At 37.6% G+C, this 27,989-nt stretch overlaps 2 protein-coding genes across 8 annotated transcripts in view; one reads left to right on the forward strand and one right to left on the reverse strand.

The window, feature by feature from the left end:
- On the forward strand, positions 1 to 27,988 carry LOC112675214 (LRP2 binding protein). 3 transcript variants are annotated; one of them, XR_003145815.3, is made up of 11 exons: positions 1 to 208; positions 639 to 765; positions 1,656 to 1,768; positions 4,653 to 4,766; positions 16,983 to 17,125; positions 17,211 to 17,316; positions 18,408 to 18,631; positions 20,078 to 20,252; positions 22,816 to 22,928; positions 25,280 to 25,309; positions 27,696 to 27,988. XR_003145815.3 is itself a non-coding variant. In XM_025471808.3 (10 exons), exons 2-9 carry the CDS (start codon positions 660 to 662, stop codon positions 22,879 to 22,881), a joined length of 1,047 nt encoding a protein of 348 aa, XP_025327593.1. In that variant the 5' UTR covers positions 1 to 208; positions 639 to 659; the 3' UTR covers positions 22,882 to 22,928; positions 27,696 to 27,988. The 3 variants fall into 3 exon arrangements, 2 of the variants coding, with proteins under 2 accessions (XP_025327593.1, XP_025327591.1); XM_025471808.3 differs by lacking the exon at positions 25,280 to 25,309; XM_025471806.3 differs by lacking the exons at positions 25,280 to 25,309; positions 27,696 to 27,988 and having other exon boundaries at positions 22,816 to 23,272.
- Positions 25,943 to 27,989, reverse strand: part of SNX25 (sorting nexin 25) — a 142,251-nt gene continuing 140,204 nt past the window's right edge. For 4 of the 5 annotated variants that reach the window (XM_025471804.3, XM_025471805.3, XM_049095184.1 and 1 more), the window contains 3 exons: positions 27,716 to 27,897; positions 27,116 to 27,216; positions 25,943 to 26,539 (listed from right to left, as the gene is read on the reverse strand). In XM_025471804.3, coding sequence (XP_025327589.1) covers positions 26,459 to 26,539; positions 27,116 to 27,216; positions 27,716 to 27,897 — 364 coding nt within the window. In that variant the 3' untranslated portion in view covers positions 25,943 to 26,458. Of the gene's footprint in view, positions 26,540 to 27,115; positions 27,217 to 27,715; positions 27,898 to 27,989 lie in introns of those variants that run through there. The other variant, XR_004805839.2, reaches the window with a different exon arrangement.

Genomic DNA, 27,989 nt, shown 5'->3' on the forward strand with positions numbered 1-27,989 from the left:
AAAAAAGCATAGCAACAACTGAATTTGCTGTCTCACTACCCTCAGCCTGGGCCAGCCTGGACTCCTTCATCCCAAATGAGGTGGCCTCTACATTTTATATGAAGGCTTTGATTTTCCATTCAACTGTGATCCATCTTCTAACATGGCGATCCAACACAGATGGGAAGATAAAACTGAACAACACAGCTAAAATAAAGTGTATTCCCAGGTAAAATAGACGAATGCTTTAATTTGAAATGAGTAAGTGTCATGAGCTTGAGTTGCAAGGCAAAGTACCAGGGCACCAGAACTCTTATCTATGGGCAGTGTCACCAGTTCCTACTAGTGGCAGGCATGGTGGGTGACACAAGGCACTGCAGTTGTGAACTCTCAGCCAGAGAGGACTTGCAAAGGGCTCTCATCATGAATCCCTCGCTGTGGAAACAGACATGGAGGATGATTGTGCCTCTTGTACCTATGGAAGGCTCTGGTTTCCCAGAAAGAATATGCACCTCCCAGAGCTGGTAGTTTGCTGCCCTATCCCTAGGCTAATGCGGGGAGGTTGCTTTTTATAATGAATGCCAAATGAGAGTGGAGTCTTTTTGCACTTTTCTGGATGAAAATATTTTTACCATCTTGTTTTTTATTCTTGTTTACAGGATACACATTGTGGAAACAGGATGAAGTTGACCAGTGAAAAGTTGCCCAAGAACCCCTTTTATACCTCTCTATCCCAGTACGGAGCTAAGAACCCAAAATTCTTCCAATGGAGGAAGGAAAAGACTGGTACAAATTCTGATAATATTCTCACTAAAAGTCCATTCTGTACACCAGAGCAAAAAAGACAAGACATAGGAGTCTCACTGCTGTCAAGGAAGTGGTTAACTTTACTGTTCTTTTTAGCTTTCCTGTAAGAATCTGAGAAATTGCTGCTTATCTGGTACCAAATCATCAGTGGAGAAGTCTCATAATTAGATTCCAATCCTGGTTTTACTCTTAGGATTTTAGGACACCCTTCTGGAAAAGAAAAGCCAGATGTCACTTTTATTAAAGAAAACATTGCCATACTTCCAATTGTCATTGAAAGCTGCCATTTTGTTTCTGTAGACCTACTAATATTAAATTGAGGATGGTTACTAGCTCATTTGGTTAGAGTAGTCCTAATTAAAGCTCAAATTAAGAATTTCACTCATCCACAGGTAGCTTTGCCTAAAGAACTACACAGCATTGCTAGAGCTCCTGCCTAGTAGTCAACTGGGTTAGTTTGGAAACCAATCAATACATACTTGATTTTACAAGGCACGGGGTTAGGTGCTGTGATCATGTTTTTCCCTTGAGCTAAGGAGGCCAGTTTTATGAATGAGAACTAGGAAGGAAACTAGTATGAATGGGTCACCTGGGTGGCTCAGCAGTTGGGCACCTGCCTTCAGCTCAGGTTGTGATCCTGGGATCTGGAATCAAGTCCTGCATCGGGCTCCCTGCATGGAGCCTGCTTCTCCCTCTGCCTGTGTCTCTGCCTCTCTCTCTGTGTCTCTCATGAGTAAATAAATAACTCTTAAAAAAAAAAAAAAAAACTAGTATAAACAGTGCCAGATGAGTTCTATATAATTCATGACTTCGAGAGGAAATTCATTTCGTATGGATAAAGATGGAATTCTTTACCTTTTTAAAACCAGATCATTACAGCCATTTAAATTTGGTGGATAAGGCATTGCAGCTCTTGAAGGAAAGAATAAGAAGAGGGGACGCTCTGGCATATTTCCTCCGAGGCCAACTATATTTTGAAGAGGTATCATTTCCTGTTTTCTTTTTTAAAAATGTATTTAAATTCAGTTTAGTTAACATTGTTAACTACTGTATTATTCGTTTCAGGGGCAGAATTTAGTGATTCATCTGTTGTGTATAACACCCAGTGCTCACTCCATCATGTACCCTCCTTTTTTTTTTTTTTTCATCATGTACCCTCCTTAATGCCCATCACCCAATTACCCCATCCCCCCACCCCTCTCCCCTATAGCCACCCTCAGTTTGTTCCCTAGAGTTAAGAGTCTCTTATGGTTTGCCTCCTTATCTGTTTTTATTTTATTTTTTCCTGTTTTCATTTCATATAATGCTATTGTTGGATCCTCATAGCAAAATTTCCCATAGAGTTCCCTTAGGTTGTTATGCAGAGGGATTTCTGGCAAATACCATAGGTTATGGTTGTGGCTTTAAGTACACCGATAAGGAGATATTTGACCTTCCTCCATAAAAGCCATTCTAATGCAAGTCGTTTATAGGAGTCATTCTGGTATAAAATCCATTCTCATACTAAAAATTAAAAATAAAATTTTTACTTTTGCCCCAAATAATATCATTTACGAAATCTTTTCATATGAATAACTAAAGACCCTGTTTCTTATCTAGTACTTAGAGGCTTTATAGGTTCCTTTCTAGAGGTAGGAGGGAAGTGCCTTCTTTCTCCACATTATGCTGAAGCATCCTAAGGAGCAGATGTAGGAGGAACTGTGCAAAACCATCACTTAAACTTCCATAATATAGCATCAGTCTTTCATTGACCCCTGCGGGGTGATGTGAAATGGACCACCAGGTGGCCCCAATCCCTTGACCACTCACTGAATATTTGGGCAGCTTTTAACCTATATCCTACTTACTCTTAAATCTGATGGCTCCATCATCCCTTCTGGCAACAAATATTTGTTGAGGACTCATCATGCACCATGAGGATAGCATAGGTTAAGAGCAAGATATCTTAGCTTTGGGTATCATTAGGGTATGATTCCTACTACTTATAAACTGTGTAGCCTTGGGCACAAATACTTAACCTCTTGGAGTCTCAGTTTTTTCATCTGTAAAAGGGGGGTAATAATGTGCATTTCCTAGGACTATGTGAGGATTGTATTCATTGTAAAAGTATTTACTAATAGAATAAGTGCTTTATAGGTGTTTACCATTATTATGCTAAACTAAGACTATATGGTGACAAGGGAACCAGAATGGTCCCCATTTCATAAAACTTACAGTCTACCAGGGGAAGAAAATAAGTGAAGAAATAAGGAGGAGTACTGTAAGAGCAGTTAACTGGGTACTGTGATAGAGAATAATTTAGAAATAGGGTGGAAAGACCTGTGGTTTACACTAATTTGAAGAAAAGGAAATGAGCAGCGCAAATAGCCAAGTGGAAGTGCATTCCAGGTGGAGGTGAGAAAATGCAGTGTTTCAGGGAAGAGAGGGGGCTCTGTGAGCTCTGAGAATGGAGACCAACTTGGTAATCAGCAAGGCAGAGTATGACTCTAGATGAGCTTCGTGTAAATTGTAGTCAGAAGACATTGGAGTGTTTTGAGTCTGTTAATGAGAACAGATTAGAAGGCAAGCATGGAACCAGTTTAGGGGGAAATTATACTACTCCCAGCAACAGAGGATAGTAGTCTTGACCAGAGTGGCAGCAGTGGAAGCTGGATCCTGGATTTATTTTGGAGACACAAATAATATCATCATTGACCGAAAAATATAGAAGTGAAGAGGGTGAATTTTGAGAGGGCGATCAAGAGCTCAGGTTTTATATACCTTGTGTTTCTGACGTCCATTAGTTATCCACGTAGACAGGCTTCAAAGTAGAAATTTACATGTTAAGAGTCTAAATCTCAAGTCTGGATTCAAAGTATATATTTGAGATTTTCCAGCATGTAGATAGCATTGAAAATCATAAAAAACTAACACAGTCTCCTTTCTTTTCCTTCCTCTTGAGTATTCTCACTTTTCCAGCTCTCTCCCATCTAAGCCAAACATTGGAGAAAGGAGAAAGAGTCTTAACAACTAGGTCATTAACTCATTATAATGTGTTCTTTAAAATTAGTATTTGTTAGTATTTTAATACAGTTTTTATTAGTTTTATTAATTTGTTGACTAATTATAGTTTATGAAAAAAGGAATTCAGTTGTTTTTGTATCTTCCAGAAGTTGTCTTTCTCTGGTCTTCTCTACCGAAGTAATAGCCATCTAATTCAGTAACACACTTTCTTTCCACAATTACACATGATTCATACTTTAGTGTAAGGCATTTTCCTTGGTGGATTACGATATAAGCCCTATTAGTGCCTCACACCTCAGTATCAGATAACTGCCAAGGAATCTTAAAACATGTAGGTTTCTATAGGAAGTATGGGAGAATGATAATTTTAGAGAATCACATTTGTTTTTCCATGTCTTCTCCCTAACTGGAGAACTGCAGTACTGGAGGACATGAGCCATAGTAATAGTGGATATCTAATAATAGTGGATACATCCTGATGTTCACATTTTCCCTTGACTCTCTGGTCCCAGCTCTGAAGTTTCTTAAACTTCAGGAGTGGTGGGGGACATGGCAAGACGGATTGAGCAGAGGGCTCGCTGCCATTTTGAGAGAAGTTTGGCAATATCCAAAAGTACCAGTATAAGCAAAAGAGAGTCTTGCCCCAATTTTTCCTGGGCACTTCCCCCAGGTGCCATATCCAGGTCTCTTTAATTGATTTTATAGCATGTTTACTGGTGTCAATGCCATACTTGCAAATTCCATAAATTAGTTGCTGTCTTTTGTTATATTTGGTTTTTTTAGCTAGATTTGGGTGGGAGTTAAATATTTGGGATTACTTTAAGGTAATAGTAAAAATAACTCAATATTTCCTGAGCTTCTAGGGATGGTATGAAGAAGCATTAGAACAGTTTGAAGAAATCAAGGAAAAAGACCATCAAGCAACTTACCAGCTAGGAGTAATGTATTACGATGGGCTGGGGACACCTATAGATACTGTAAGTCGCTGTTTCATTCAATGTTTAAGATTTCATTGTTAGTGGATTATTTGATATAATTATTTATATTTTAATAATATATTTCTGTGCTTAATTTTAATATCTACCCTTTTAGCATTTCAAGGATAGCAGTATTCACTTTTACATTTATGTGAAAAAAACAAAATTTCTTTTTGCCCCTTCCTCACTACCTCTGTCAATAACACTTATATTTTAAAACATTTTCCTTTATTTTTAAAAGTTATTCCAAAACTACATGGAGAAAAGTTAGAAAATGAGCAAAAATAGGATCACCAAATTCTACTATCAAATGTGAATCTGGTTATTATTCTACAGTATATCCTTCAATGTATCACACCAGGCAAAAAATTTTATATATAATTTTATATATTGTACATCTTTCTGGTCATTTGTCTTCACTATATACATATATTGTGTGTGTGTGTACATTTTTTCAATGTAGGATGACAATACCATACATAATGTTTTTTAATATCCCTTTTCACCTAACAATTTTGAATATCTTTCTCCTTGTCAATAAATAGAATCTATTATCATTTTAATACCTACATAATTAATATGTATCAATAATATTCCTAGGCTTCATCTGCTTGTGCAATTGCTTGTGAAAATTCTTTTAAAAGAATAAACTAAGCTATGAGGTTTTGGAGAGCAGTATTTCAGTTTTCTCTCTTCCTTATGGGCTTTATTTTTTAGTTTTTCTTTTTGGTCTCATTTTACAGGGGAATTTCACACACTATCAAATAAAAATTAGGAATTTACTTTAAAAATTGTCAAAGATATTCAGAAGTTTGTTTCTCTGTGTTCACTAGCAAAGCTCTTCTCTCCATAATGGTCTATTAAAAAATTGTGAAAAATCATATGCTTTCAAATCCTCTCTTCACTACTTACAAGAAGTATGATCTTAGGGAAATTATTTCTGGTCTGTAATTTCCTCATTTGTAAAATGAGGATAAATGAACCTAAGTTAGAGATACATCTGCCATTTCCCTATACCTCTGGCCATGGCCATCCCGGGTAATTGATCAGAGCCCCCTTTCTAGCTGAATCCAGACATAGCCTCAGAATTTTAATCAGTACAAAGCTTTAAGGTTACATTACCAATTCAATCCACTGGAGGCAGCATACAAAATAAAACCCATTAACCTCACATAGTTGTTAATGAGATTGAACCACAAGTAAAATAATGTAAGACACAGGTAGTAAGTATCCAGTGTTTTCTTTTCAGACTTTATGTTGTATAGAGTCAACAATGAGGACTGTTCTTTAATTCCTGAAATTCTTCACTTTTACTCTTTTATTATCATAGCATGTGAAATAAGTAAATGATTTAAAAAATTAGTATTTCCATTAAATGTTTTATTTTAACCTATTTATAGTTTAACCTGTTAAAAGCAGAGTAACATGTGGGATCCATGACTACATTGCCCCTCCTATTAATTGAACACAATTGACCACATCCTTCTTGAAACATCTTCCTCTAAAATACTCTCCCATGCTTTATACACACCTCTTTCCACCATCTTCTATGTGTTTGTGATACAATTCTCCCTGTTCACCTCTTCACAGCCACCCTGTGCCCTTTGCTAGTTGCTTCTCTTTTAAGTGTTGAAATGTGCCAGAACCTGGGTCCCCTCTGTCCTTTAGTCTCTCTCTCCCATATTAAGCTCATCCAGTCCCATGGCTAACATTACCTATATCTTTTAAAGACTTTATTTATTTGAGAGAGAGAGAGAGTGTACACAACAAGTGAGGGGAGGGGCAGAGAGAGAAGCAGGCTCCCTGCTGAGCAGAGAGTTCAACATGGGGCTCAATCCCAGGACCCTGAGATCATGACCTGAGCTGAAGACAGACACTTAACTGACTGAGCCACCCAGGCCCCCCTCATTACCTGTATATAATTTTAAAAGACTTCCAAATTGTTGTCTTCACTCCAAAACCTCATGCTGACGTCTATACAGCCAACTGCTTGTCTCTCCCTAGATAGTTTAGTAAGTGTCTCCTGGTCTCTGAGTCCATATCTAGTTCACCTATAAGTCTGTTGCTTAAAACACACACAAATCCTATTTAAGGCAGTGGAGTTTCTTTGTGCCCTGGTACCATTCACAGGGGTCATCGTCATCCTTGGAATTGCCTTAAAGGACACAGAAGTGGTGTTTATGCAGTGTGAGCACCTCCTCTACAATCCCCGAGGTGCCTGCTACTCTTGTGACTTATCCAGCTCTGGTTTATTTTGATTCATTGTCTTATTCACTCACTCTTTCATCTCACAAACATTTATGAGGCAGAACAGTCTGAGATGCTGGAGAAGCAAAGATGAGCGTGAAAAGGAAGGCATAGTCTTGAGAATGACTGTGAGTGCAGTTGTGGGTCCAGGGCTGGGGCAGATGCAGTATTAGGCACAGAGCCAAGGCCAGGGGAGTCTTCACAGAGCAGCTGCCATGTACTGACTCTCAGAAGGAAGCACAGCATGTAAGGTAAGGAATGGCAGATGGATGAGGGAGCAATGGTAGGACACCTCATTCAGGAACTTGGACCTGACTTCCTCAGCCAGCCCTTCGCACGTTTACTAACCCAACTAGTGTTGGCACAACTACCCATGACCCATGCTCTATAGACATAGGCAGCCAGGCACTTAAAAGTTCTCCATATAGAAACTTGGGCCAGCACAGTAATCTCAATGCCAATTCTGCATCCATTTAACCATACTCTTTGAGGCAGTTGCCACCTAATCTCTTTGGCCTTTCCAGAGAACTTTCCTAGAGAAAGATCCTATCTAAGAAAAATTATGGTGGCAGCTGTTAAGGTGATAAAATATTTGCCATGGTTACAAACAAAATCAATAATACATTAGAAGAATGAGGTATCATAACCAAGCAAAATTTAGCCCAGATATTTAACAATTCAATATAAGGAAATCTATGAATATACCACTTTAGTAGGTTGAATAAAAGACAACATGTATTGAAAAAGCATTTCATAAACCCCAGAACTTCTCATAATGAAAACTTTTAAAAAACAGTACTAGGGAAAAAAAAAAAAAAAAAAAACAGTACTAGGAAGTGTGTTTCCTTATAACTTAGGAGTAGCCAAAGCCCAAACTAGGGAGTCTTTTTTCCATTGGTCACATGCACCTACTCCTACCGTCTCTTGAATATCTTTCAGATCTGTCCCCAGTCCTTTATGCCCACTCCTTCTTTTCCAGTTCAGCCTCACAGTACCCCTTACCTGGGTTATTTCAGAAACAGATCCCCAACTTCTTGCCCTTGTCCCAAATTCATTATTTAAACTGCCACCGAAGTTATCTTACCAAAATCCAAATCTGATGACATCCTGTCCATCTTTCAAAAACTTCAATGCTGAACATCAATAGAAGGGCATGATTTGGAGTGTTCCCATGGACAGCCAGCCAGCTGGCCAACAAGAGGCCACATAACATTTACTTGGTTAATTCAAATTCAAAGTCTTGGTAAATAATTCCCACTGTAAATCCTCACACTAGTCCCAAGTTTGCTGAATCTGTCAGATTGCTGCCCACAGGGGTCCCTACCAGGTATCATGAGGCTAACCCACTGTGACTGTACCTGAACTTGATATCAGAATTCCATTCAGAACCCTAACTTCACTTGGTCCCACCAGGCCTCACAGCTGTATCATCTGTGGCCACCACACGCATTGTATATCTTTCTGGTCATTTGTTTTCTTACACATTCTTGACTCCGTATTGCATTCTGCTTCCTCCCCTGTTCTCACAGCTGCTCTCCCTCCTAAACATTCCAGCTGGCAAATCCTCAGCCTTTTCTCAGACTATTTCATTCACCTCCTTGCCTTATCAGAAAGTTAGCTGTCCCACGTCCACCCCTCTGTAGGTCGAGGGCTCTCCTGCCACATCGCTATGTACCACAGCGCTCAAAGGTGAAACTGGCATCATTTTCATCTCCCGCTTCATTTTCCAGCTATTATCTCTCCTCCGCCCCATGCACAAAGAACCAACTTCGAAATCCATACCAACTTAACAACTTTCCCAGTTCTGTCCGTTTCCTAGTCATTGGTCATTCTCTAACATTAAGTTGAATACCTTGATTTTGGGTTTCTACTTTTCCTCCGTGTGTTGTTCCATCATCATTTTATCTGATATTTGAACTAAGAACCAAGCAACAAGAGGGAGAAACCCCTCTTGTATACAGATCTGGGGAATCACATTCCAGGCAAAGGAAATATGTTAAGGTCTGAGAAAGAAGGAAGGCACAACTGGAATGTTGTCACATCAGTGAGACAGGGTCAAACCACAGGGGACTTGGTAAACTAGGGCTGAGAGTTTGGCTTATGTTATCAATGTAGTGTGAAAACACTGAAAGGGAGTCAAATTCATAGGATTTCTATTTTTAAAAAATCATTTTGTCTGTTGTGTGGAGAATGGATAGAATGGAGGCAGGAGTAGAAGCAGGAAGCTAGTTGGGAAGCCACTGCAGTTCAGATAAAACCACTTAAACTAAAGTACCATCATGGAAATAGAGAAAAGGGGACAGATTTAGGATATGTTTTTCTTTTTTTAAGATTTTATTTATTTATTAATGAGAGATACAGGCAGAGAGAGAAGCAGGCTCCCTGTGGGGATCCTGATGTGGGACTCAATCCCAGGACCCCGGGATCATGCCCTGAGCTGAAAGCAGACACTCAACCCCTGAGCCACCCAGGCATCCCAGGATATACTTTTAAGAGGATACAGGTCTTCTGGTGGACTAGGAGAGCGGTAGGAATAATAAATAATAATAAATAAGGGAAGGAATCAAGAAAGATGTTGGCATTTACAACAAAGGGATAACTGAGGGAGGAGCAGGTTTGGAAGTAACAAGAAAACCTAAATGTTTGTTTCCATGTTACCTCTGAAGTCGCCTGTACAGAGATGTCAAATAGAGTCTGGAGATCAGTGATGCTGTTAGGACTGGTCAACTCAGCAAGGGGCTATCTGAGCAGGGGCAGTTAGGGCACCAGACTGGATATGGTTGTTGAATGAGTGGACGTAGAGAAGAGGAAAAGGTGAAGATGGAGATAGAAGGGAAAGGACAGCCAGCAAAGGAGAATAGGGAGGAGCCGCCAGGGAGAAGGGAGGGAGATCAGGAGTGTGTGGTGAAGGGGAAGTCAGATGATAAAACTGGTTCAAGAGGGAGTGATCAATCATGTCAAATTCTGCTGGGGGATCCCTGGGTGGCACAGCGGTTTAGCGCCTGCCTTTGGCCCAGGGCACGATCCTGGAGACCCGGGATCGAATCCCGCGTCGGGCTCCCTGCATGGAGCCTGTTTCTCCCTCTGCCTGTGTCTCTGCCTCTCTCTCTCTCTCTCTATGTATGACTATTATAAAAAAAAAAAAATCTGCTGAAGTGAGTATCATGAAAACTGAGCACTTACCAGTAGGCACACTAGATGAATCTCACTGGAGACTCTGACAAGCCTTCTCAGTGGTGGAGTGCTAAGGGACCAATGTCAGGGTGGACTGAGGAGTAGTATGGACGTGAAGAGGTGGACGTAAGCACTGAGTTTTGTCACAAAGCAGAACAAATACGTGTGCAATAACGAGGGGATCATAGACTCGAGGGGGGTTCCCCCCCAGATCAGAGATACCATAGTATATTTGTAAGTCGATGCACAAGATCTAGTCCAGAGGGAAAAAATGCTGAATTGAGTAAATTCACAGATTTGTTTCTTTTGATTTTCTCTTTTTCTCAGTGAAATAAAAGTGAAGCCATGTGCTTACATCAGCGGTACGTATACTAAAACTGGAATGACAGAAAATTAGCTTAGTTCTTGTGTACAAGGATGACACACAAAAGTCATGAACCACTTTTTTTTTTTTAATATAAAAACAAATAAAAATTTTAAAAAGGTGAAGCCATGAGCTGAGAATGAGGGCCAGGACAGTGAGCAGTAGAAGCGTGAAGAGGAAGGATAAGGTCTAAAATAGTATCTTCTCTACCAGGCAAGTGGGAGGGAGAATTGATGAGACAAATTGGTAGTGTTGTTTGCCAGGGCTGAGCACTCACTCTGAAATCTGTGATCACAGATTTAAAGAAGGACCTGCCACCACGGCTGTGTTCTTGAATGCAGCCAGGTAGGCAGAGAAATGGTTTATTTGCCAGATAAAGGAGTACCAAAGAGGGAAAGAGGAACAAAGAAATGAGTATGGTCACAGATACAGAATAAGCTGAAAGTGTGGGAATTTAAAACATGAAGAAGATTGGCAGATTCAAGGGCTGGCATATGGCAACCCCATAATAGAATGGCTTGAATGTAATTACATACGGAGGCCGGAGGAGCATAAAGAAGATCGCCTCTGCAGGCCACCCCCTTACCTAGAATTACAGTGTTAGCTTGATCATACTCTTAACCCACAGTACAGGGGCAAAGATCCAACTCTTAAGTTTTATCACTTTCTTTTAGAAAAAAGAACTTTTGCTAAGTTCTTGATACTAATTTCATTTAGAGTCTGGTTGAACCATGATGCTTTGTGTGGTAGACTTGAACTGTATTCTTCAGGGAGCATTCAAAGGTCATTATTACCCCACAGAGATAACAATCACACGTGAGCCCCAACATATGGGGAAGCTACAAATGGAAACTGGAAATAGTGCTTGGAGAAAAAAATGAGTAAAGCCACTAAATTTTGACTGAGACAAAATTGTGGTGAGGACAAGTTCACCTGTTTTAACTTTTCTTTCCCTATCTCATAGACTCCTACAAAGGGTTTTTAAACACTTTCTTTAGGATAAGGCAATAAACATTTGAGTGTAATTTAGTGCCAGACAGCAGGAGATTTGACCTTATGAAATTCATGGTCTATGGTTCATCAGGCAGTGGGGCTTCTGTTTTCCAGAGACACTATTTTTCTAAATCTTACCTCTAACCACTCCCCAGATTTAACTTCATAAATTCATAAATTACATGCAATCAGAATCAAATTTCCTGTAAGATATTTTATGGCATGTGGCCAACTGATTAAAAATCCACATGAAGGCACCTGGGTGGCTCAGTCAGTTAAGCAGCTGACTTTGGCTCAGGTCATGATCCCAAGGTCCAGGTATCTTGCATTGAGCTCTCTGCTCTGAGGGGAGCCTGCTTCTCCCTCTCCCTCAGCCTGCTACTCCCCCCCACTTGTGTTCTCTATCTCTGTCAAATAAATAAATAAAATATATTTTTTTAATTAAAAAAAACCATAAAAATAAAAATTTGTATGAAAGAGCAAGGAGCCAAATATACATTTGTAGTACTTAAAGCAATGTGGTTTTTGTTCAGGAATAAGGCAAAGATCAAAAGAACAAGAGTCCAGAAACAGATGTGCATAGATATGTGGGTATTTAGCATATCATAAAATTGCTAATTTAAGTCTGTGAGAAATGGTGGTAGAACAATTTGATTACGTTTTTAATTTATTTTCTAGTTATATATACCTTTTTAAATAGTTGCTCTAGAAATTACAATATGCACTTTTAACTTACCATGATTTACATGGAGTTTATGAATTACTTCAGGTGAAATCTAGGAACCTTGAATAGTATGCTTTCATTTACCTGCCCATCCCCAATCTTTAGTGCTGTCATACTATACTTCTTAAATCTACATTATAAATCCCCAAATAGAAGACTGCTGTAAAAAAAAAAAAAAGACTGCTGTAATTTTTGCTTTAGTCATATCTTTTGAAGAAACTAAGAGGAAAACAATTATGCACACAGGTATATATATGTATATCCTTTTATATTTGTTATATATTTACCATTTCTGGAACTCTTCATTCCTTCCTATCAACTTGAGTAGCCACCTGGCACCATATTCATTTCCTTTCAACCTGAAGAATTTCCTTTAAAGGGTATTTCTTACAGTACATCTTGCAGATGATGAATTCTTTCTGATTTTGATCATTTAAAAATGTCTTTAATCTGCCTTCATTTTTGATGAATTGTTTTGCTGGTTGAGTTTTTCTTTTCCACATTTTAAAAATGCTATTCCCAAATCTTCTGGCCTTCATTAATTCCCATGAGAAGCCAGTCACTACTTCTTCTATTGTTCCCCCCCCAAGCCGGTTTTATTGAGATATAATAAACATATAATGCTATATTAATTTAAGGTACATGTGCATACATATACACCACATCGTCCTTATCCATTCATCTATCAATTTTCATTATCTTTGAGTAAATACCCAGTAGTGGAATTACTGGATCACATGTGGTAGTTCATTTCTTAATTTTTTGAGGAACTTCCATACTGTTTTTTGCAGTGGTTGTACCAGTTTGCATTCCCACCAACAGTGCACAAGGGTTCCATTTTCTCTATATCTCACCCAACACTTGTTATTTCTTGTCTTTTTTATTTTAGCCATTCTGACAGGTATGAAGTGATATCTCATTGTGGTTTTGATTTGCATTTCCCTGATGATAAGGGATGTTGAATATCTTTCCATGTGTCTGTTGGCCATCTGTAGGTGTTCTTTGGTAAAATTCAGGTCTCCTGCCCATTTTTAAATTGGATTATTTGTGTGTGAGAGGGAGTTGAGTAAGTTATTTATATATTTTGGTTATTAACTGCTTATCAAATATATCATTTGCAAATATCTTCTCCCACTCAGTTTTTGGCCTTTTTCTTTTGGTGGTGGTTTTCTTCACTGTGCTGCAAAAAACTTTTGACATAGTCTCAATAGTTTATTTTGGCTTTTGCTTCCCTTGCCTTAGGAGACACATCTAGAAAAATGTTGCTATGGCCAATGTCAGAGAAACGCTACCTGTTTTTTAGGAATTTTATGGTTTCTGGTCTCACATTTAAGTCTTTATTCCCTTTTGAGTTTATTTTTGTGTATGGTATTAGAAAGTGGTCCAGTTTCATTCTTTTACATGTAGCTGCCCAGTTTTTCCAGCACCATTTATGCTGGAAAAGACTGTCTTCCTCTAATTGTATATTTTTGCCTCCTTGGTCATACATACATCATGATTATATATAATTTTGGGTTTACTTCTGGGCTTTCTCTTCTGTTCCAGTAATCTATTGCTTTTGTGCCAGGACCATACTGTTTTTATTACTACAGCTTTATAGTATACCTTGAAATCTAGAATTGTTATACCTCTTGCTTTGTTCTTTACCAAGATTACTTTGCCTACTCAGAGTCTTTTGTGGTTCCAAGCTAATTTCAGTAATATTTGTTCTCCTGTTGTGAAAAATGCTGTTGGTATTTTGATAGGGGTTATACTGAATCTGTACATTGCTTTGGGTAGTACAGACATTTTAACAATGTAATTCTTCCAATCCAGGAGTATGGAATATCTTTCCATTTGTTTGTGTCATCTTCAATTTCCTTCATCAGTGTTTTATAGTTTTCACAGTATGGGTCTTTCAACTCTTTGGTTAAGTTTATTCCTAGGTATTTTATTCTGTTTGGTGCAACTGTAAATGGAGGTTTGTTGTTGTTGTTTTAAGGATTTTATTAGAGAGAGACAGAGAATGAATGGGAGAGGGGCAGAGGGAGACAGAAAAGCAAACTTCCCGCTAAACAGGGAGCCTGACACAGGACTCTATCTCCAGGACCCTGAGATCATGACCTGAGCTGAAAGCAGACACTTAACCACACAGTGCCCCATGTAAATGGAGTCTCTTAATTTCTTTCTACTACTTTTTTGTTAATGTGTAGACATACTACTGATTTCTGAGTATTAATTTTGTATCCTTCAACTTTATTGACTTCATTTACTACTTCCAGTAGTTTTTTGTGGAGTCTTTAGGATTTTTTACATATAGTATTATGTCATCTGTATACAGTCACCATTTAACCTATTTATCAAAATGAATACTTCTTTTTCTTGTCTGATTGCTGTGGCTAGGACTTCCAGGATTATGTTGAATAAAAGTAGTAAGAGTGAACATCTTTGTCTTGTTCCTCATCTTAGGGGAAAAGTTCTCGATTTTTTACCAGTAAGATATTAGCTGTGGGTTTTTCATATATGGCCTTTATTGTGTTGAGGTATGCTTTCTCTAAACATATTTTGTTGAGTTTTTATCATGAATGGATGTTGAATTTTATCAGATTTTTTTTTCTGCATCTATTGAGATGATCATATGATTTGTATCCTTTGTTTTGCTGATGTGGTGTATCTCGCTGATTGATTGTGAATACTGAACCATCCTTGCATCCCTGGAATAAATCCCACTTGATTATGGTGAATGATCCTTTTAATGTATTGGTGGATTTGGTTTGCTAATATTTTGTTGAGTATTTTTGCATCTATGTTCATCAGGAATATTAGCCTGCAGTTTTCTGTTTTTGTGGTGTCTTGGTTTTGACATCAGGTTAATGCTGGCCTCATTAAATGTATATGGAAACCTTCCTTCTTCTATTTTTTGGAATAGTTTGAGGAAAATAGGTTTTAACTTTTCTTTAAATGTTTGGTAGAATTTACCTATGAAGACATCTGTTCCTGGACTTTTTTGTTAGTTTTTTTATTATTGATTCTGTTTTGTTACTAGTCATCAATCTGATCATTTTTTTATTTCTTCTTGATTCAGTTTCAGAAGATTGTATGCTTCTAAAAATTTATCCATTTCTTTAAGGTTGTCCAATTTGTGAGCATATGTTTATCTTTTCAAAGAACTAGTTCTTGGTTTCATTTTTTTTTCCAGTCCTCATTTATTTCTGCTCTGATATCTATTATTTCTTCCTTCTACATACCTTGGACTTTGTTCTTCCTTTTCTGTTTCCTTTAGATGTAAGGTTAGATTGTTTGAGCTTTTTATTGTTTCTTGAGATAGGCCTTATTGTTACATATGTCCCTCTTAGAACTGCCTTTGCTATGTCCCAATATTTGGGAATGTTGTGTTTCCATTTTCATTTGTCTCCATGTATTTTGTTGATTTCTCTTTGCTTTGTTCACTCATAGTTGTTCACTATCATGTTGTTTAGCCTCCATGTGGTTCCCCCCCCCCCCCGCCTTTTCTTTTGTTATTTCTAGTTTCATACTGTTGTAGTCAGAAAAGATGCACAGTATGCTTCATTCTTCTGAAGTACTAATCATATGGTTGTTCTCCTGCATTTAATGTGTCATTTTTCTCTGGCTGCTTTGAAGATTTCTTTGGCTTTCAGCAGTTTGACTATGATGTATGCCTAGGAAAGCTACTTTGTGTTTATCCAGACCGGTGTTCACTGAACTTCATGGATCCCTTTCATCTGCAGTTTTTAAGAGTAATCTCTCCTTCATCTTTTGGGCTCTGATAAGTTTTCCAGCATCTCTAGAAAGTTGGGGAGTTTTTTGTAGCCTACTTAAAAAACAAACAAACAAACAAACAAGAACAAAAAAATTGCTCCAGATTTAGCTATCTGTGGAAGGATTTATACAATCACATCACTTGACTACCAGTAAACTCCCTCTTACTATTAGGTTTGGGAAGAAAAAGGCAGAAACCCATGTCACACATTCACAAAAATAAATCCTTATAAATTGGGACTCACTAGAAGGCAAACACCTTTATCTGCTATTACTGAGGTATTCAGCCAGCAACAGAACTTGGAGAGAGCTGTGAAGGATAAAAGCTAGAATGTAGTGCATAGAAAACGTGTGTTCTCTTATTTGGAGTGATGTTTGAAAGTTTGTGTCGACAGATTTTTTTGGAGGGGGCAGTGTCTTCTGTGAGCTCCTTGTGACTATGCAGATGTCATATGAAGATTAGCATATCAGATGTAAATTATCACTGAGCACACTTAACTATGCTTGAAGGGAAAAGACAGTGTTTGGGGCTCACAAGTGTACTCTAATTATAAATGTGGAAGAGGTTACAGCTATTCTTGTATTTTGATAAGTTCTAAAAGCTGTACCCATGCAGAATAAAGGATCTAAAGTGGGAGGGAGGAGAGAAAAAAAACCATATTGAAACATATAGCAAATCTGGAAGCTATAAAATGAGGGAAATGCCTTATATCCTGGAGCTCTGGAAATGCCTACTTGGGAGATGTATCCTCCCCTCCTCCCTCTCCTCTCTCCCTCTGTCCATCATTTCCAGCTCTGCAGACTAAAGCACAACCATCCTGTCTGGGCACAGAGTCATGACATCAAACATCATGTCAGAGGGTGAAGACTACAATATTATTAGGAGAAAGAATTTAGTCCGGGTAAAACTAAAAACTAGGGTTTTTGTTGTTGTTGTTCTTTTCCTTTGTGGAAGGAAAAAGGAGTGGAATATATGAAGAAAATTGTTGATTCTCCATGTCCCAAAGCAAGACACTTACAATTTGCAGCTGCCTACAACCTTGGAAGAGCTTATTATGAAGGGAAAGGCGTCAAACGATCAGATGAGGAAGCTGAAAGGTAGTTTTTAGCTGAGAACAAGATTTTCTTTTTTTTTAATCAAATGCTGACACAAAGAATAACTTGCCTTGCCTTTCTCTTTTAGACTGTGGCTTTTTGCTGCAGACAATGGAAATCCAAAAGCTAGTGTGAAGGCTCAAAGTATCCTAGGATTGTATTATTCAACAAAAGAGCCTAAAGACTTAGAAAAGGTAACACTGATCTATTTGTTTTTAATGTTAGCACATGTAGATTAGTATTTATTTCACTATTTCTTTTTTGAACGGTGGGTGGTGAAGACTGAATGTTCAGTTTTAAAGATTTCTTATAGTTCTTTAAAATGTAAAGAAAGTTTACATTTTAGCATCTCAAAGCTCATTTCACCCTTTATTCATCCTCACTTCTACCAAAGGAGTCCACAGATGTGAGAGCATTTCGTATGCTATAAAAAGTCACACAAACAAAATAATAAAAACAAAATACCATGAAAGCTAAGAGAGTCCTGAAATATAGCCCAAATCCTTCACATGTGAATAAATTAAAATTAATTTGTTCTGAGAAAGTAATGATGCTAAGAAGTAAAATACACCAAAAACCCCTAGCTAAAAATTAAATCCATGTAAGGTTTTTACAGAAATACAATCTCTTTATTCATTAATGACTGAAACATTTTCTAAGAAATCCTATGGGGAGAAGGAAATGTAGAGCCAAGTCCTACTGTAAAAGGCATTAAGGACAAATGTATAAGAAACACATAGCAACCAAGACCCTCTTCGGATAACTGAACAGCCACTTGGAAATAATTTTTTGAACTAATTCATATTCATTGTAGCTGCATATTGGGCAAATGTGCTCACGACCACCTGCAGCTTTTATCTTGGTTGCCTCTGATCTCAGTGGGCACCATCTCTTGAGATCCACCTGGAGCTCTGACTGTCCCTCAGCCTCAGCTCTGCTCTCTCTGCTGTGCCTCATTGCAGGTGTGTCTCAAAGCCTAGCAGACACTTAGTTCCTACTTCCTACCTTCCTGATCCTCCAGAGAAATGTGAAACTCTTGAATCCTAAGACAGCTGCACTGTCTAGACTGTGACCTAACCTACACTGTGGGTAGAAAACAGATGGGCTCACCTTAGCATTCTCTCCTAGGTATGTGAAACTAGTGCTAACCTGAAACACACTCAAGGTGCTAGAACAGTGTCCTAGACATTAATTAATAGTGCCATCTTTTAATTACAGATCTTTCTTTCTAGTATTCCCTTACAATTTCCCCTGGTGAATAAGTTGCAATTGTGTTTTTTCTTAGGCATTTTATTGGCACTCGGAGGCATGTGGCAATGGAAATCTGGAGTCCCAAGGTGCACTTGGACTAATGTATTTTTATGGACAAGGCATCCGCCAGGATACTGAAGCTGCCCTGGAGTGCTTAAGGGAAGCAGCAGAACGTGGAAATGTCTATGCTCAAGGGAATCTTGTGGAATACTACTATAAGATGAAATTTTTTACCAAGTGTGTTACATTTTCCAAAAGGTAAATAAGCTCCATGGAAGAATTTACAACACCTCCTACTAGATGTTCTGCACCCAGGTCTGTTCATAGAACTTGCTGCAATATTAGAAAAGATGGCTACTGAGCACTTGAAATGGGGCTAGTGCCTCTGAGGGCCGAACTGTTACATTTCATTGGATTTTAATTAATTTAAATAGCCATCTGTATTTAGTAGCTGCCATATTGAATAGTATAATTCTATGCCATTAGTCTTCAGGATTTCAGTGCTATTTGCTCTATATACCAGCTGAGCGATCTTAATCTAGTTTAACTTTTTTGGGACATCAATTTCCTTTTTTATAAAGAAGAAAATGCTTCTACAGAATTATAAAAATGGTGTATATAAAGTACTTAACATAGTTTAGCATAACAGAAATGCTTATTAAATATGTTTTAATTTCTTCCTAGACTCTTTAGGCACAAGTTCTATCACTGCACAATTGCAAGATAGCTTGATAAAGATTGTAAAATGAGAATAATGGTTAAAAGATGTCAACAAAAAAACAAAAAAAAATAAAAGATGTCAACATTAACATTTCATAAAATAACATGGAGATTTCTCTGAGCCCATGTACTTTCCTACATTTATTTGCTCATAACTTAAAAAAGCAATGTACCAAGAAAAGCAAACCTGATGTCCTCTAGAGACACTATAAGGCCCTGCTGATGTTTCCCTCCCAATAATGCCTCACAGAGCTGCCAGGTCCCCCTCTTCCCTAGCCCAGGGTGGGGCAGCCATCTGCAACACAGGATGAAAGAGCTGGTTCTACCCTCTATCCCCCAGTATCATGACTTCCAGGCAGTGGGCCACTTAAAAGTATGATCCCCAAAGTCCCAAATCTTCAAGTTAACACCAAGACTTTAAATCGTTCTTAAAATCTTTCAGACTTTCCATCATTGTCCACATTCCTATTCCCCATAATATCATGGGTAACATGGGGTTGAGTAGATTTCATTCTCACACAACTCTCCATACTTGTGTCAGGGTGAAAAAGGAGGACTTCTTTTTCTTACCCATTTTTAACAAAGATAGATGTGTGAGTTACAGTATGTTTTCTGACCCTATGTGACCAAAGTCCAAATTTAAGGCCAATGTTTGAATAAATGACCCAAAGAAATAGAAAATGCCTTTCCCCCATTGTTTAAATCTGCAAAGTGATATTAAGTTTAAAATATTAATGTTACAAGAAAAAAAAAAGAAATACATCTTTTTCAGTGGTTGTTAATCCCGATATAAGTAGTATCAGAGAGGCTGTGATATAACCACTCTGGTGGTTCCTCTTCCCCTGGTTTTTAACTTTATATTTACCCTTCACCACATAATAAACAACTCAGTTCTCAAACGGGGAGAAATAAGGGATATCACTGGGGTACAAGGACAATTTCTGAACATGTCCTTTTTAACTTCACAATTAACCATCACAACAGGATTGCTGACTACGATGAGGTTCATGACATCCCCATGATAGCACAGGTCACGGACTGTCTCCCGGAATTCATCATCAGGGGCATGGCCATGGCATCCTTCTACCACGCCCGCTGTCTTCAGCTCGGCTTGGGTGTCACAAAGGATGAAGCAACAGCTAAACTCTACTATTCTAAAGTAAGTAAAAGCCTAAGAACATATATAAATCGACCCAAATAGAAAATTTCTGAGCTTTTAGTTAAGCCTTGAACATCTTTATGGGTTAGCATCTTTTTCCTACTGAACTGTTGTGCAGATCACCAGTGTGGGAGGGGTTGTCAGACACAGGGATTGTCTGCAGACAATTTGGCCAGATTCTTACAAACTCCGATGATAAAAAGTCCCATTTTGATGCAAATTATTGTCTCAGCACCCTGCTACTCTGCAGCCTCAGGCCCAGGACCAAGACCTTAAGGCCAGAATGCTGATGCCTTCTTCCACCCGGAAGTGTGAATCTATTCTCATTCTAGTACCTTAATGAAATCTAGTGTTGTATTTTTTTATTTTTTTGAAATCTAGTGTTTTAAAATGTCATGTATGACATCTGCCACACTTCAGAGGAGTATGCATGAGTTTGAGTTAATCAGTGGAAATAAATCTTTTCATGTTTCAATTCATGTGCTTTAGACCCCAAATGGATTTCATGTCTAAAATCAAGCAACTAAAAAAGTGGGAAGGGGGTTGGGGATAGGAGAAGTCATTATGAATAAGTGCAAGTATGGTTTTTAAAAAATGAATATGATAAAAACTGTACATGCCTTAGTTAGGTCCATGACATCCATGAAGTCCAAACTAGAATTATTATCTTCTTAAAATTTATAAAGCAATTTGTGGGGTGCACAAGTTGTTTAGCTGGAGCAGGGAACAAGAGAAAGAACCATTTCCTAAATCCTTTGCCTGAATCTGACAATAGTACAGCAGTGGTTCCCAAGCTTGTCTCCATCTTAAAATCACCCGGGGATCTTTTAAAAATTCCAAAGCCCAGACCTTATTTCAGAACAAATGAATCACGAGCTTTTCAGGGGAGCTCCAATGTGCAGGCAACTTTGGAAACCCTACGTTATTTTGTTTGAGATTAGAATTTCCAGAGCATTAAGTCCACATCAACACATAAATATAGGAACACAGTACACAAATACAACTGATGTTTGAGATATTTACCACTACACCATCCTGTTAGTAAGAAAAATAGTTGTCAAAAAAAAAAAAAAGAAAAATAGTTGTCTTTAACTTTTAAAAAAATCGAAAAGCTCTCTGAATTATACCAATTTCCAAACCAAGTCATTTTCAGGTTCTGTGCCATCCATCATGTCCTTTCTAAATAAATGCAAGCAGAGAAAAATCTGGGCCAAATATATCCTGAAATGTGTATATATTCATTCCAAATACAACAGTAGAGCAAACAGACTGCAGTCTTAAAACTATTTTCCACATGGTGGGAGATAAGATCCCCATTACTCAATTTTGACTACTGTATTTTACAGAAGATGCTTTTAAAAATGGAGAAAATTCAAGAGCAGCAGGCCAGGGAAGGGTCTGGAATCCTGTCATATGAGCTGTGATAAGAGAAACTGAGTATTATATTCAGGAAAAAAAGGACAGGAGAGGGTGTGGACAGTGGTCTTCACCAGACTGAAAGGCTGTCCTACAGAAAAGGAACAGCTGGGGAGGGAGCAGAACCATAGCCAAAGGCAGGTGTTAAGTGTGAAAAAGGTAAGGTCCTGGGGGTGCAGAGACTGTGTAAGGTCGGGAGACCCAGGCCTGCTCTCAGCTCTGCCACCAACAGGATAGGTGACTGCCAGCTACTTTGCCTCTCTGGGTCTCCACGAAACCAGCTTCGTATATTCTTCTAGGACCTCTTCACTGAAGCTAAAGTATATGGAGGGAAATTTTAGCTTAGTGTAAAGAAAAATCTTCTAATACAACTGCTCAGGAAAGAAACAGAAGTTTTTCCTAGAAGACGTGTCTTAGCAACTAAGCAGGTATCCAGTGACCAAGTGTCTGGATCTGATCTGGGTCTGATCTGTGTCTAACCTCTGATGTCTCTTCCAAATTCTTGATGTTCTAGGCCGTTTTACATGCATTATTACTGCTCGCTTTTTACTTTATCATAATAAAATGTTATTTTAAAGTAAGATTATCATAGATGCTGCTATTCATATAAGATAGTAGCAAGTTTGGGCAGCCCCGGTGGCTCAGCGGTTTAGCGCTGCCTTCAGTCCAGGATGTGATCCTGGAGACCCTGGATCGAGTCCCACGTTGGGCTCCCTGCATGGAGCCTGCTTCTCCCTCTGCCTGTGTCTCTACCCCTCTCTCTCTCTCTCTCATGAATAAATAAATAAATCTTAAAAAAAAAGATAATAGCAAGTTTGAGGCTAAATGTTAATGCTTTCCATGTTACTTATTTTAATAATTTGTAACACAGAATGCTATCATCAGTGTGTAAATTGCCTTTATTCTCGGCACTGATAAAATTTTCTCTTTCAAGTCACAGCAGCATAGTTATTCTTAGTGTCATCTTTTTTGCATAGACTAATATGAACCTCCTTTACCAAGAAATCAAAATAGAAATGTATCTCAACTAAATTCCCCTGAAATTCACTGTAGTTATTAAAAACAAACCAAAAACATTTAAGTTTTAATAAGATACAACAATTCAAAGTATATCTAAATAACTGATGCTTTATCTTTGATTTTTAAGGCTTGTCGTCTGAACCCTGCACTGGCAGAGGAACTTCACTGTTTACTTATTCGTCAAAGGATTTAGACCATGACGCATTTCAACAAAGATCATCAACCCTAACACCTTAGAATGTGTGTATTTTCATAGGAGCTGTGTTTGGTTATATTCTGCAGCCCAAGTTACATTACCCTGGGTATTTTAAGCTGATGACATGTTACCTTCATTCTTAAATCTGTAATTTTGCAACTCAAAACCCAGCTATAGGATCAAATTGCTAAGAGAGGCCCAAAAGAAGATCCAGCTCTTAGGCCTACAGACTGGCCTATGTCACATCAAATACAGAAAACCATTCCATAAAGCAAATACCTTTTTCTTTTCTTTAAATAGAGCATCCAAAAGACTTAGTGCAGTCTTAGCTGTAATTCCTTCAGAAATATAAATGCCAACAAACATAAAAAAAAAAAAAAAAAAACAACCACCATTTGAAAGTTTAATTCCTTAAATTTCTTTGATCCTTAGTTTTGTGAATTCTGGGTAGATTATTAATTTTAATTTGTTGCCATTTAAAATTTTTAATTCAAGATTCACAAAACTAATAAGAAATAAAAAGAAATTTAAAGAAACTTTCAAATAATGTTGTTAAATAAATTTGTGTAGCATTTATACTTCTGAAGAAATTAAAGTTACAACTGCACTAAGTCTTTTGGGATATCTTGTATTCTTAAAAAATATTTTTATAAATAATTGGTTATAAACTTCGAAAAAAGTTTAAGAAATTGCTTAGAATCTGGCCTCTCCACATCTCCCTTAAAGATCTAAATGAGTAAAATAACGGCTATATTCCTGATAATTGGTTAAGTAAGATGTTTCTTTGTGCTTAATTTTTTAGAATTAAAAAACCTTAAGTGTATGTCAAAGCAAGTAAATATGAGTCTCAAATCATCTATCAATATAAGAACTGCAATTAAATATGCTAAAAATTTAAATTAGCAGGAGGCTTTTCTTATATTAATGAAGTCTATGAAGACAAAAGTTGATAATAAAAACCGCGGGATCCAGATGGAGAAGATGGTACAGCGGTGTGCATCTGTGAAAAATACTCTGAAAACAATGTCGTAAAGATACCTTCATGATGCTTTCTCTGTAAACATACTAGACTGATGTGACTTTATTTTATAAATCACAATCATCCTTTCTGAAAGTGGATCTAACCAAGACCTCATATTAGTATAACTAATACGCAGTCACTAAAGAAGTATCGTATGGGAGGAAATTACTTGTTCTTGTTTTACACTCTGGTTTTTCCGTATTACTTGAACTTTGTTTTGTCTCTATATAAAAGAAAGCAATTTCCATAGACTCAGGCCTGTGTGATACCCTCAAAGGATCACATACTTCTCCCTTAAATCTCTGAAGACAGATAAACTTAAACCATCCCTGAAAACTAATCCTTTTCTTTTAAAACCTCTACTCAAGACTCTCTATCTTCCCCCACTAATATGTTTCAATATATCAAGTCCACAATAATATTTTGCAATACCTCGCTTAAATCTCTTTCTACAATATATAAGCCCACTTGCTTCGTATTTGTTCTCTTAATACCATCATGTGTAATATTCCTTCAACCATGTGAAGATCTAAATTCCCAACCAGTCTTTTCTCCTCACTTAATCCAGTCCCTTAAGCCTTTAAGAATCCTAAAATAGAAATGTAATAAGGCAGCACTTGTTCGCTTTAACCGCACACTTAATAGATTAGCTATTGTTTTTCATCCCAAAGTCAAGGCCACTTTTTTAAATGAAACATTAAAACACAGGTCTGAGGCATCATGTGTCGTAGGAACTTGACATGTGTCGTATGTGGTGATATGCTACCCTTAAATGTCTTCAGTGAATCGATATAAAATGTAAAATTTCAGTTTACTGTAGCTACCCTACAGCTGGTACTTCTGGCACGGGGAAGCCCTTGCACACTACGACTGCTGCAGACCATAGCAGACCCCCTCCCTGTGAGTGGCCAAGCAGTCTTTAACTCAAGTGAATTGAGGTTTTCAGATCATTAACCTTAAAATCAAAACTTCTAAGATTCCTTATAGCTGTTATGAAAAAAAGCTAAAATTTATGTTAAGGAAAGACTGAGGACTCAAAATGGTTATTTTGCTCATTTGCAGTATAAACTTTTAACAGCTTTGGCTTAATTATGCATAAGGTGGGCATTACCAGTAACTATGTTATGAGGAGTTCCCGGGGTTTGGTGATCTCACGTTGCTTCTTTTATCTGAACGTGTCTTTTCTGCATCTGTCTTTTCCGCAACCCTGTGAGGGATAATTCTTATTCATATAAACAGCCAACTTCAGGTTTTTTATCTTTTTCTGAACTGCCAAATATCAGCTTGGTTTGAAAAAAAGGATCAAAGAGCTGTGATGAAAAGAATCTCAAAGATAAAATTTGGTTCACTAATTTTTAATCATTTATCTTTCAGAACTTACATTTCATATCAAGAACTTGGCAGGTAGGACCTAGCAATGCCATAATCAATACCACTTTAGTATAGAAACAGTATTGTTCTTTCATGGAATTCAGACTGAATTTTTGCCTATTAATCATTTTGCTTTCAATGCTCCCAGGTAGGGGGGCAGTTCTAGAAGGAAAAGTGTTTTATTATCACTGCATAATAGTGGTGAAAACTGATTAAATGACTTGTTCATGGCCCTGCTATTAATAACAAAACACCTTACCCTGGATTTCACCTAACGTCCTGACAAGTCCGCAAGACTTGATGATAAATCATGTCCCCTACGTCCCTGAAGTAAATTCCCACCTCGGATTCCCTGTCTCCCCCACTGCTGCCCATTCTTCAAAGTTCGGCTCCTATCTCTCTCTCCCTAACACATCATTTCAAGCACAAATTTGGCTCTTCTCATTCACCCTAAAAATCCTAGTTTTCACATATTCATTCTGTGTCTGGAGAAAGGCAGCCAACTTTGTATTTCATTGCAGAAGTACTTACTTATGTGCATGGTGCTTTCTACAAAAAAAAAAAAAAAAAAAAAAAAACGGTATTTGATAAATATTGGAACTGCTCAAAGTGTTTCAACCTCATTTTTTGAGATATAAGTACCTTAAACATCATAGAGCTCAGTGATTCATTTTTTTGTATTTTATTGCTTCAAATGCTTCAAACTATGGGAAATCTTTGGTAAAAATAAAGACAATAAAATTTTCACAATAACTTTCCACAAAGCATTGCACAACAATGTTCTTCAATACACATGAAATAATACAGGAATGTTCGGAGTCCTCAGTGAGGAGAGTTAACTGTACAATAGTCATAGTTCTTCATTTTAAAACAAAACTGTCTTCATAAGTATTTAAAATATTTCCTAGGTTCTTATCACATATTAACATTTGTATTTCAATCAGTGTGTTGAACTTTATATTATTATTAAAATAAAAACAATAAGAGAAATGGGTTTTTCTGTTGCCTATGACAGCATTAAGCTCTGCCCCACCCCAACTCTGCTCACTTCACACGAAACTAGAGGGAGGTAACTAACATACAAATCAATATGGTTCTCAATCAAGCCCTCTGTGGAAAAGAGGAAAATATTTCATGTCTATTGTTACACAGACATTTCTCTGGTGGTTTATTTGTGCAGTCTCAAACTTGACCAGTTTTCAGTTGATCTAAATGACTTCTCAGCTCAGGACACAACTCAATTAGCAGCAGTTCCATCAGCACCTGAACCAAGAGAGAAGAAAAAAAGTAGAAAAAAGTGGTGTTTTGTGTTCTTTTTTTTTCCCCTCTAAGGCTTGACTCAAAGTATTGATGTCTATGAGAAAAGTCTAATTTTAGGTCTGAGTTGATTCTCCGTAAGTCATTCTCGAATGATTAGAACTAATATAAACTCCATTTAGTATCAGATTGATTTGTTTCAGGGTCTCCCTGCCATCATCACACCATTGACAATATTTAGTATTGCTAATTATAACCAGATGACTGGGAAAGAGACTGCTTTCCTGAAATAAGAAAATTAAGCAGTCATGCAAAACTGTTATATGCATCAAGGCAGGAGGGACACCTGGTCTGAGAGCACGAGAAAGCCATACACACTAGAGGCACTCTTTTTCTTTTTCTTTTACCAAACTGAACAACTGAACAGTCAGACAGATAAATGTGAATCAGAGTAAATAAATGGATTCAGAACGAATAACAAGAATAATTAAATATATGAAGGGTTAAAATCACCCCTGTATGTGAACAGAAATGTAAAATTGAATTGACAATAGATCCTCTGGTTGGCTTTAAATTACTCACGTATAATAGATGCTTATTGGCTCTTGTTTCTTGCAGCGCATTGAATATTTTTATTATACCGTGACGGGCATTTTGCTGTCCAACAAGGCTCTGAAGCGTATCTGAAAAATTAAGTTTACATTCTATGCTGTTACTGATAAAGTGCACAATCCGTTCATATTCAGTGAAGGAGACAGTACATGATGTATACGCAACAAAGAAAGGCGGTGGGGCGTAAGGCACAAGAACAAGCAGTTCTTTCAAATGTGTAAACAGAAAATAAGTTTAGAATTTTTCAGAAGGCATTTATACAAACTACAAACTTAATACACAGCTACCCAACCAAAAATTAACCTCTCTAAACAGTATACGTTAGCAGGACTTTAAGGCACAAAATTTATTATCTGTCCTAATACATTTTTTTAATTAAAAGAGAGCATTATAACCACTACTGTTCTTATTAAGATTCTCAGTATAATTTCTTAGCAAAGGACATGCTTTAAAAGAAACGAAAAAGTGTGATCATTCTTCTTGCTGTAATAAAGTTTCCTGAGAGAGGTAAGTGGGGTTAACATTCCCTTTTTATCCGTGTGCTTTTCAGGACCAGAAGCCAGGCCTCACCTGGAATGTTTTCAAGAAGCTTCTGCTGTGCCCTCTGTTTTGTTTCCTGACTTCGTTCTTTGCTTCTGATTGTGGTCGGTGGTGCCAATTTCCCATTTGGCCAAAAAGCATCCCGGAAAACATTGATGTAGTAAACCAACATTTGCTCACTGAAAATCCAGCTCACTGTGTCCCGGATTTGTCTTTAAAAAAAAAAAAACAAAGAAAACAAAAAAACAAAAACAGAGAAAACTTCTTGGATGAGGTTTTTAAGAATTGTTTATTCTCAAAAGGC

This window comes from Canis lupus, chromosome 16, assembly GCF_003254725.2.
Source record: "Canis lupus dingo isolate Sandy chromosome 16, ASM325472v2, whole genome shotgun sequence".
Taxonomy (NCBI): Eukaryota; Metazoa; Chordata; class Mammalia; order Carnivora; family Canidae; genus Canis; species Canis lupus.

Excerpts from the sequence above, each read along its gene's own strand:
- LOC112675214 (XM_025471808.3), top strand. The coding sequence starts at position 660 with ATGAAGTTGACCAGTGAAAAGTTGCCCAAGAACCCCTTTTATACCTCT. Across the intron at positions 766-1,655 it reads ATGGAGGAAGGAAAAGACTG|ATCATTACAGCCATTTAAAT; the intron begins GTACAAATTCTG and ends TTTTAAAACCAG. Across the intron at positions 1,769-4,652 it reads GCCAACTATATTTTGAAGAG|GGATGGTATGAAGAAGCATT; the intron begins GTATCATTTCCT and ends CTGAGCTTCTAG.